This window comes from Trachemys scripta, chromosome 4 (assembly GCF_013100865.1).
Source record: "Trachemys scripta elegans isolate TJP31775 chromosome 4, CAS_Tse_1.0, whole genome shotgun sequence".
NCBI lineage: Eukaryota > Metazoa > Chordata > Testudines > Emydidae > Trachemys > Trachemys scripta.
In genome coordinates, this window is record NC_048301.1 from 93,745,091 (window position 1) to 93,756,707 (window position 11,617).

The window sequence follows — 11,617 nt, forward strand, 5'->3', positions numbered from 1 at the left end:
GGCACCGTTGACTCGCCCGGTACAGTCGAGGGGGAAACCTGCCTTGATGCGCCCTCCATCGCAAGGGCTGGAACCTCGGCACCGATCCAGGTCCCGAAGCAGGTCCCCACACCGCTCGCAGTCCCGGCACCGAATATCGCCTCGGCACCGGTCGTACTCGCGGCCAAGATCTTCTTCGCGGCACCGCTCTACGTCTCGACACCGCTATGATCATCGGCACCGATCAACGTCGAGACGTAGTTCTCGGCACCGCTACGGTCGACGCTCGACGTCGAGAGGCCGCTCCCGGCACCGGGCATACTCCAGGTCCTCGTCGAGGTCCAGATCTGACTCCCGGCACCGACGAGGTCATCGGCACCGGTCACGGTCCCGGCACCGATCGCCGGCACCGCGTAGAGATAGATCATCTCCGGACCGGCACCGTGCGGCACCGCAGCCCACGGGAATCGTCTCGACGCTCTCGGCACCGCCGTGGCCATCGAGATCGGTGTCCCACTCCTCGGAGGACCTCTCGAGATCGGCATATCCCCCTCAAGGGCAAGCCGAGGAACAGGACTTGGGCCATTGGCGGGAGATGACAGAGGACCATTCTCATGGCCCATCTCACTGGTCGTTCTGGACCCCGTGGGCGTACCATCAGGAGCAAGGGGCTCCAATACCCTCGACCTCTCGCTCGAGTCACTCTGTCAGAAGGGCCCCGGAGTCCACCATCTCTCGGCCTCCACCAGGGGACATGGAGGCTTCCGTGTCCGCACCGCCTGATGCCCTGGACCCAGGCGCAGGTGATGCTCCGGCCCAGGAACAGGGAGACCAGGACCAGCCCTTGGATCCTGTTCCACCGGAGGCATCTTCCTCTTCTTCGCCGGACGAGGCAGTGGCGGGCACATCGTGCACGGGCCCACCTCCAATAGATCTTCGGGCTCACCAGGATCTTCTGCGCAGGATGGGCCGTAATATGGACCTGCAGGCGGAGGAGGTAGTGGAGGTGCACGACCCGATAGTGAATATCCTCGGAGCGGATGCCCCATCGAGGGTAGCGTTACCCCTGATCCGCACGATACAAACTAATGCGGATACGATATGGCAAACTCCTGCCTCTATCCCACCCACAGCGAGAGGGGTGGAAAGGAAATACTTTGTCCCGTCTAAGGACTACGGGTACTTGTATACCCACCCCCAACCGTGTTCACTGGTGGTGGCATCAGTGAACGCACGAGAGCGGCACGGCCAGCAGGCTGCAGCGCCTAAATCAAAAGAGGCTAAGCGGCTCGATTTGTTTGGCCGTAAGGTTTACTCAGCCGGAGGGCTGCAACTTAGAGCGGCGAACCAACAGGCGCTACTGAGCCGCTACAATTTTAACTCCTGGAACTCTATGGGGAAGTTTAAGGAGTTGATTCCCCAAGAGTCCAGGGAAGAGTTTGGAGCCATGGTAGAGGAAGGTAAGAAGGTGGCTCGAACCTCCTTGCAGGCCTCCTTGGACATAGCAGACTCGGCTGCGCGGACCCTGGCTTCGGGTATCGCTATGCGGAGGATCTCCTGGCTTCAGGTTTCGGGTTTGCCTCCGGAGCTGCAGCAAACCCTACAGGATCTGCCCTTTGAGGGACATGGATTGTTCTCGGACAAGACGGACTCTCGCCTGCAGAGCCTCAAGGACTCGAGAACAATCATGCGCTCCCTCGGGATGCATGTTGTGGGCCCTCAGCGCAGGCCATTTAGGCCGCAGCCTCAGCGCTTCTACCCCCCCCCGCCTCGCCAGAGACAAGACTCGGCCCGGAGGCAAGGGCGAGGTGGTAGGAGAAGGTGGACCGGCCCTCAACCCGGCCAGAACCAAGGGCCACCTAGACCACCTTCAGGCCCCAGGCAGAACTTTTGAAGGTGCGGTCGAGGACGGCGCCCCAGTCATCCACCAGGATCCAGCCCCCTACTTTCGGGATCGCCTCTCCCACTTCCACCGTGCCTGGTCCCTTATAACTTCGGACCGTTGGGTCCTCTGCACGGTGGAGAGGGGATACGCTATCCAGTTTTCTTCTATCCCCCCCTCCCACCCCCCTTCCCCGTCCCTCTTCAGGGACCCTTCTCACGAGCAACTTCTTATACAGGAGGTTTCTACGCTCCTGGCCTTGGGGGCCATAGAGGAGGTTCCGATAGAGTTAAGGGGCAGGGGATTTTATTCCCGTTACTTCCTGATCCCCAAGTCCAAAGGAGGTCTGCGGCCCATCTTGGACTTGCGCGGACTCAACAAATTCGTAGTAAAGTTGAAGTTCCGCATGGTCTCTTTGGGGGCCATTATCCCTTCCCTCGATCCTGGAGACTGGTTCGCCGCCCTCGACATGAAAGACGCATACTTTCACATCACAATTTACCCACCTCACAGACGCTTCCTGCGATTCGTGGTAAACACGGTGCACTACCAGTTTGCAGTCCTTCCCTTCGGCCTATCCTCGGCCCCAAGAGTGTTCACGAAATGTATGGCTGTCGTGGCAGCGTACCTTCGTCGACAAGGGATACAGGTGTTCCCGTACCTAGACGACTGGCTGGTACGCGGTCGCACCAAGGAGCAAGTTCAAGCTCACGTCCACACAATAGTGCACACATTCAACGAGTTGGGCATCCTACTCAACAAGGACAAATCCACTCTAGAACCTACCCAGAGAATAGAATTCATTGGAGCAGTTCTCGACTCCAAACGTGCACAAGCCATCCTGCCAGACAACCGCTTTGGCACCATCACGAACCTCATTCAAGGGCTACAGGCCTTCTCAACTACCACGGTGAGGTCGTGCCTTACCCTGCTGGGTCACATGGCTTCCTGCACGTACGTAACCAGGCATGCCAGACTTCGGCTTCGCCCACTCCAGACCTGGGTGTCATCAATATACCGTCCACATCGGGACAGCCTGAACATGGTGGTCACGGTCCCGAACTCGGTCCTGGCCTCCCTCACCTGGTGGCTAGATCACAATGTGGTCTGCGAGGGGATGCCATTTCACGCCCCACAACCTTCTCTGCACCTGGTCACGGACGCGTCATCTCTGGGTTGGGGCGCCCATCTCAACGAACACCATACCCAAGTCCTGTGGACTGCACCCCAGCTAGCCCTGCATATCAATGTTCGGGAATTGATGGCGGTGCGCCTGGCGTGCCAGGCATTCCTCAATCTCCTACGTGGCCGTTGTGTGTTAGTTCTCATCGACAACACCACGGCCATGTTTTACATCAACAAGCAAGGAGGAGCACGTTCGTCAATTCTATGCCAAGAGGCCATTCGCCTGTGGGACTTCTGCATCGCCCACTCAATCCATCTCACGGCATCGTTCCTCCCTGGAGTCCAGAACACTCTAGCGGACCGACTCAGCAGGTCCTTCCAGACGCACGAGTGGTCTATCCGTCCGGACATCATACATTCCGTCTTCCAGAAGTGGGGGTTTCCCCAGATAGACCTGTTTGCATCCCGAGACAACAGGAAGTGCCACATGTTCTGCTCCCTACAAGGTCGAGCTCCGGGCTCCCTCTCGGATGCGTTTCTCCTTCCCTGGAAAGACCACCTGTTTTATGCCTTCCCTCCGTTTCCCCTGGTCCACAAGGTACTGCTCAAATTGCGCAGAGACCAGGCACAGGTAATTCTGGTCGCTCCAGCGTGGCCGAGACAACATTGGTACACCACACTGTTGGAGCTCTCGGTTCAGACACCGATCCCGCTTCCATTATGTCCGGATCTCATATCTCAGGACCACGGTCGGCTGCGTCACCCCGACCTGCAATCACTCCACCTCACGGCGTGGCTGCTCCTTGGTTCACCCAGGCAGAGCGGCAATGCTCGCACTCTGTCCAACAGATCCTGCTGAGCAGTAGGAAGCCCTCAACACGGACCACGTACCTGGCCAAGTGGAAACGGTTCTCCTGTTGGTGCGAACAACGAGCCACGTCCCCGTTGCAGGCACCCATTCCTCTCATATTGGAATATCTCCTCTCCCTAAAACAACAAGGGTTGGCGATATCTTCAATTAGAGTTCACCTGGCCGCTATATCGGCCTTTCACCCAGGGGAACTCGCGTCCTCGGTATTCTCTAACCCGATGGTTGTTAGATTCCTCAAGGGCTTAGACCGGACGTACCCACAACAGCGTCATCCCGTCCCGACGTGGGATCTCAATCTGGTTCTCTCCAAACTCACAGGTCCTCCGTTCGAGCCACTGGCCACCTGTTCACTTCTGTACCTATCCTGGAAGACAGCCTTCCTCGTAGCCATCACCTCAGCAAGGCGCGTTTCTGAACTCAGGGCGCTTACATCTGAGCCCCCTTACACAGTTTTTCATAAGGATAAAGTGCAGCTTCGTCCACATCCTGCCTTTCTCCCTAAGGTGGTTTCTACATTTCATATCAACCAGGACATATTTCTCCCGGTCTTTTATCCCAAACCACATGCCACTCGCCAGGATCAACGTTTGCATTCCCTGGACGTACGAAGGGCCCTGGCCTTCTATGTTGACCGCACAAAGCACTTTAGAAAGACGACGCAACTCTTCGTTGCAGTGGCTGACCGAATGAAAGGCTCACCGGTCTCCTCGCAACGCTTATCCTCCTGGATTACGTCTTGCATCCGGACTTGCTATGACCTGGCAGGTGTCTCAGCACCGCACCTCACCGCCCACTCCACGAGGGCCCAAGCCTCCTCGACTGCTTTCCTGGCGCAAGTTCCGATCCAGGACATTTGTAGAGCGGCAGTTTGGTCATCAGTCCACACGTTTACAGCCCACTATGCACTAGTGCAACAGTCCAGGGACGATGCTGCTTTCGGATCAGCGGTTTTGCACACAGCAATGTCTCACTCCGACCCCACCACCTAAGTTGGGCTTGGGAGTCACCTAATGGAATGGATATGAGCAAGCACTCGAAGAAGAAAAGACGGTTACTCACCGTTGTAACTGTTGTTCTTCGAGATGTGTTGCTCATATCCATTCCAAACCCGCCCCCCGTCCCCACTGTCGGAGTAGCCGGCAAGAAGGAACTGAGGGGGCGCCGGGTCGGCTGGGGTATATATTCAGCGCCATGAAGGCGCCACTCTAGGGGGCTCCACAGCCGACCCGCCGGTGTTGCTAGGGTAGAAAATCTTCCGACGATCGTGCACGCGGCGCGCACACACCTAATGGAATGGATATGAGCAACACATCTCGAAGAACAACAGTTACAACGGTGAGTAACCGTCTTTTATTGAGGCGTCTGTAGCTACTTCTAGATGAGCTGCTTTGGTAGACTAGGTCAAGGAGCTTTTCTTGATATTGATAACAAACCTATGCGCCTGGGATGGAGCTCCGATCAAGCTGCCCAGGAAGGGGACACAGGTGTATACCCTTTAACCTGAGCCTGGCTAGCATTACCACGAACAGCTTTGTAAAGACCCTGGTGTCAGAGGACAGGCCAAATGGAAGCATCCAGTACTGATAATGCTTCCTGCTGTAAGAGAACCTTAGACATCTGTGGGGACAAGGTCTGATAGGAACTTCGGAGGTATGCACCCGCCAGATCCCCTGAAGTCAGAATATCCCCTGGGACAGGGATAACACAGTAGAGGCCAGGCTCTCCATCCACTTGAGCCTTTTGAGGTCAATATGGTTTGGATTCCCCCTTGCATTTTTGAAGAAGATGGAGTAGAACCCTAAGAATCTTTCTTCTGAAGAAGTGTTCTCTTCCTCCCATATCTAAAAGATGAGAGATTTTGTTACAGGGTTGTCGGAGGCACAGGAGAGAGAAAAGGTCAGAGGACCTGATGAATCTTGTGTGCTTTTTTCCCCTTTATGTATTTATATGCGTTGAGAGCACAGATGCTCTATTGGGTGAGACCTTTGGCAGTCAGCTGTCCCTAGGGCCTAGAGAACTCTGAGTTCAAAACCCTGTGGCAGTGAGTCTCAGAGACCATGACAACTGATTGGGGCTCACAACAGCCATCTAGGTGTTTGGGCTTGGGCTGGAGTCCAGGCTCTAACACCCTCCCCCCTACACTGGGTGCCAGAGCAAGTATACAGCTATTTTTAGCCCAGAGTGTGAGCTCCACAAGCCCAAGTCAGTTGAACCAGACTCTGAGATTTGCTGCTTTGGGGGGAGTTTCACTGCATAGATGTACCCCTAGAGCCCTCCCTGGCTGAGTCCATTCCTCCAGGGCAGGGGGAGGGGACTATAACACTAGAGGCCTCCTGGTCAAATTAGGAAGGAGGGTATAGTTTGAGCCTGATTTCTTTTCCCAGGGCACTCAGGACCCACTTTAAGACTTGCGGGGGGGTGGGGGGGGGGGAGAAGAGAAGGAAGAGGGAGAAGAGATTTGTGGCCCCCACAAGTCGCCCATTGGGACTTGCATCCTGAGTTGACTGACTGGCATGGTCGTCATCATTAGAGCCTCTCCCTGCTCTGTTCAGAGACTCCTGGTCTGTTTTTTCCATGTTGAAGTCACCCGCACATCCCTCTTCGACTCATAGCCCCAGGACCTAACAGAGTTCAGGGCAGAAGGCTGGGTACAGTTCACTGTCTTCCAAGCCCGGGAAGGCTGTCTCACAGATGGGGCGTCAGTTAGATTTTGCCCTGTGCTTTTTGGGCTGCTCTGCCACATCGGAGCAGTGCAGAGGAGCCAGCAGAGAGGCATGGTAGCGGAGCTCAGGGTGAGTTAAGTCACCTGACTGTAAACCAACCCAGGGATGAGAGAGGCTAGGGAGGGAAAACAGTGCCCCCCATTTCCCCCAAAAAATCTTGAAAAGAGGAAAATAGGTGGCAGCAACAGAACCAGCATTCACATGTTGCCGCAAAGGGGGTGTAGTGCCAAGACTTTTATGCATCTCTGAGCTTCAGAGGAGGGAGCAGCCCAGATGTCCAGAACTGTGGGAGGTGCTGGCTACAGAAAAGAAATTATACAGTGGAAATTACTTTATTAACTTATTGATAAAACATCACCAGAACTGTTCAAAGAAATAAAATTAACTTGTGAGACAGAGGCTGGTCACAGAAAAAGAAGTGCCCTGGGTCACTGAGCTGTGGCACCTTTGCCAATAACCAGGAATTGTTTAGACTTGGGAGTTAAGATGACAAGCAGCTAGGGTACATCTACACTGTTCTAAAACCCACAGCAGCAAATCTCAGAACCTGGGTCTCCAGGCTTGGGCTTGGGCTTGTGCTACGGTGTTAGAACCAGCAGCATACCTCAGGCTCGTAAACCCAACCCAGCCTGCGCTCTAGGCTGATCCTGAATGTCCACACCACGGCTGTGGGTTTCTAAAATACATTTTACTTAAGGGTACATCTATACTAAGGGCACTTTGAGTGCAGTGGGTTGCCTTTACAAATGTTTTAGTTTTTGTGCAAGTACTTCCTATCTTCTCTATATGTAAGGACCACTGCAAATACTGACATAATATTGTTTAGTTAAAGGCATTTGGAAAGTTTTTTCAGTTGACTCCTGTCACTTACAGTAGTTACTCGAGAATGAGTGAGGCTTTTATTTATTTGTCTGATAGTGTCTGACAGAAACGTAATTAAGAACATAGAGATTATTTTAATCAGCATTATAGGATGACCTACTTTTTTAAATATGTTTGTATATATGTATGTTGTAGAAGTTTGTCTACATAAAGCATAATTTTTGTGTTGTTCGTAATAGATTCTTGAACCTCGCTTTAACGGTGACACACTGGCAATGCTTCTTAACATTCCACCTCAAAAGACCCTCCTGAGACGCCACCTGACCACTAACTTTAATGTGTTAATTGGGCCAGAAGCACAACAAGAAAAAAGAGAAATAATGGAATCTACAGCTTACACACCTCTGACCACCACTGCTAAAGTTCGGGTATGCCACTGTGTGAATTCAGTTTGGTTTTCTTACAGACTAAGGGGCCAACTCTGGGAAGTGGGGGAGGCCAGTTCCCACTATGGTTACATTTTAGTTATTCTTAATACATAGCATTCAGCACAAATTCATCATGATTTACTAAAGAAATAAACATGCAATATTATAACCTTTTATTCAAAGGAAACACAATCCAAAACAAAATATTGTTCATTATCATTAACTGTTCCCAGTTTTAACAAATATTTAACCAAGTTTCATAAAAATTATTCTGAATTGAATAGCATTGAAAATTAAAAATCCTCTTCTTTTGAGTTCCTACAGTATGTTTGATGCCAAGTATACGTCTGTTAAATCTGCGCTTTTCCCAATGGCCTAATACAGTGTTAGGATTTGCAGAACATATACATCAGCTCTAACTGTAGCCAAAAATAGAGCAAGGGCTGTTTGTAGACCTGATCTTGTGGATACCTATGCACAAGTGTCTTCATTTTTGTAAACAGTCTATTGATTTCAATGGGGTCTCTCTCAGACAGGTAAGTGCTATGCTTGCTACCTGTGACCCCAGTTTAAGAAAGCGCTTAAGACCATCCTTGTTCAGAGTACTGAAGCCCACACCTGTGGCCTTGACTCAGCGAAGTACTTAAGCACCTGCATAACTTTAGACACATGAATTGTCCAAATGAAATAGTTGAACTATTGCTTAAAATTACATAACTAGCACAATTGACTTAACTAGTCACCCAGGTGCCAATTGAAAATATCATGTTAATCTGAGCTATGGTCAAACCCTACTTAATCACACCAATGACGGGGGAGACCTTTTGTGAATTAGCAAATATACAGAAAACCATGATTTAAAAAAAAAAAACAAAACACTATCACAACACACATACTTGTTGATTTATTTTGACAAGTTTAACTGTGAGAATCCATAATTATCCTAGTAAATGTACTGTAGTATAGCTAGCAAAGATAATCAAGTGTTGTTAATCTCAGCAGTATTCTGTATTATATCCTTTAGTAAGAAATATACAACAGATGATTAAAGCTGTATTTTTCTAGTTTGTAGACTTCAGTCAAGATTAGTGCATTGTTGGCATGTAAAATCTAGTTTGAAGTTACAATTTTGTACATGTTAGACAAATTGGTTCTCTTGTGTAAAACTTTATATTTCATTATTTTAGCCAAAGAAACTTGGATTTTCACATTTTGGAAACCTACGGAAAAAGAAATTTGATGAATCTACAGATTACATTTGTCCTATGGACACAAGTCCAGGTGCAACTAATGGTACTCAGAAGAGCTATGGTGGATACAAAGGACTTAATCAACTCACTGATAGGGAATTGGACAAACTGGATCAGGTGGGACAAATAGATTGATGTCATTCTCATCTCTCATCCTCTACATGCATTCCAAAGCTTGCCAATAACCTTTTGTTACCATATAACAAAATCTCTGCTACATCCGCATGAACTCATTGAGAACGTACATTTGGGCTGTGGACGCTTTTATACGGAGAATGTCAGATGAATAATATTTTTATCTTTGTAAGCGTAAACCCGTCCATCTTCAAGCCCTTTTTCAGGTACATCAAACCTTTACACTATGAAAGTTAACATATTGGACTGTTAAATTTGGGATTATAGTAGAAAAATATTTTTTGTACTTTTAATTACATAATCCATGAGTACTGCACAGAGAAATTTTATCTTTATAAGTGGTTTGTAATGTAATAAAATCTTATTCAGATCAATTTGTACAGAGGTATCAATTTATATTTTATTCTCATAAAAGTACAACTGGATTGTATATTTTAAGACGTTAACTGAAGAGTGCATCGTTTGCACCACGTAAATGTATTACATACTCTATGAAATAATTATGCTTAAGCATATAAACACATGAACATTATCAATTAGACAATAAAAGAATACTTTGACTAATTCCATTGTTTTTACATATGTAGTGATCACTTTCTCTCTGTAATGGAATTTAGTTTACACACACAAAAACAGGAGGTTTCCATAAAAACCTCTATCCAGCCTCCTTCCTGCCAAAGTCTGTAAAGTACTGCAAACCCTGAAAAAGGGAGCTGTTGGAGCTTGTGTGAGCTTCTGTAGTGTACAAGAGCCAGCCATGGGCATATCCTCTGCTGGTGTAAATTATCATAGCTCCAGTGACTTCCGTAGAACTATGACAATTTACACTAGCTCAGACTGTTCCAGAGAGAAGCCAGATTAAATAATTCTAAGTGAGAAACCAGATAAGAGAATGATCACAAAATTGATGACAATTCATTTTTCATTTGCATGGTTTACTACACCTAACACATCATTTGTGCTCATCTGTAAAGTAACTCATTACCTAACCACTGTCTTTTCTTGTGCAAGTTTGCACTGTGTTATTTAGAGGACCCCGTTAACAAAAATGTTTTAGCATGTGTTTTAGCGATAAAAGGGTGATATATTTCATATATAGTGGCTCCTGTGTTAGTGTTTACAAAGTAAAATAGTATTGTTAATCTTACTTATGTTAAGGAAATAAGAGAGGACCAAATCCTAATAGAGTTGAACGCTGTCAGTACCTGTAGTGAATATACTGTAGTTTGATGCTTTGACATGTTTACTGAAAGGAAGTGTCCTTACAAGGTAAAAGCAGCATCTAAGTAGTGCATAGTCTCCACTGATTCTGCTCTGAACAGGGGTGACTTTCGCCCACAGTAAATTAGTGTCTATATCTGATAAGAACCAATTGAAAAACAGAAAATAAGTAACTCCAATATTTTGTAAGCAACTGCTGCCCCTGCTCCCATAGAGTTCACTTTACTGAAGCAGTATGGATTTGATTTAACGTTAATATTCCACCATTCCTAACCCCATTTTAAATTACTAAATATAACTGTGCAACTGTTATACAAAATATTTTGTATATTAAAAAAATTGATGACATTCCAGCTGAAAAAATGACCTGGAAGTGAACACAGTACATTCACATCTTTGTACAGTGAAAATTAATATTCTTAATGAACTACTACAGAACCCCCTTTACATTTTAGGCCACCGGATGTGCTGAAACAAATTATCTCTCTTTTTAAAATCAGTAAGAGCATGAAGAGTACTTGTATTGCCTGTCTAGTAGGAATGTATCACATGCATTATTGACTGCATCTTGAATGCTTTTGACTTCTGAAAAATATTACTGTAACACACAGCACTAAAATTCATGAGAGCAAACTTAAATTTGCTAGTACGTGTAATATTTTTACTAAAGGATTAAGGAATGCCTTTTCTCATCAGAAATTGATCTTCCTATCATAACCTCATTTTCACTGCATTATGCTGGCATATGAGTATTTTTCCTCTTGTTTTCTGTGGTGGTATGTACAATATGTATATTTATTTCCATATAACTTTGAGAACGAATTGTTAGCACATTTCCAAGATTAGTAATTCATTATGTTGAGATTTTGTTTTTCTCAAGACAGAATCACCTCCAAAAGATGCATGCACTACATACATGCATGCTCTGGATAAAATTGTAGTTGCTGTCTGATTTGATATAGTTACTGACTGATTTTACAGATGGAACATTCAGAAGGAACAGTAATGCAAATAGGGGTGCTCTCTCAAGGCATAAGCAACCTCACGGTATGTACCAATTTATACTTGCTGTAAAGTCAAACTTATCCTGCTAGAATGCAGTGAAAGTTAAAGGACCCGCAATGCTCTAGAGTAAGTGTTCACGTTATAGACTCTTTATTTACAGCCTTCTTATTTCCATA

The 11,617-nt window shown here is 47.6% G+C and overlaps 1 protein-coding gene across 1 annotated transcript in view; it reads left to right on the forward strand.

Annotated features, from left to right (window-relative positions):
- The window catches only part of PPFIBP2 (PPFIA binding protein 2), a gene marked incomplete in the record, with an annotated part of 211,032 nt that overhangs the window by 194,389 nt on the left and 5,026 nt on the right, over nt 1–11,617 (forward strand). Inside the window, 3 exon segments of the mRNA XM_034769948.1 lie at nt 7,642–7,830; nt 9,018–9,197; nt 11,418–11,483. Of these exon segments, the coding sequence (XP_034625839.1) occupies nt 7,642–7,830; nt 9,018–9,197; nt 11,418–11,483 (435 nt within the window).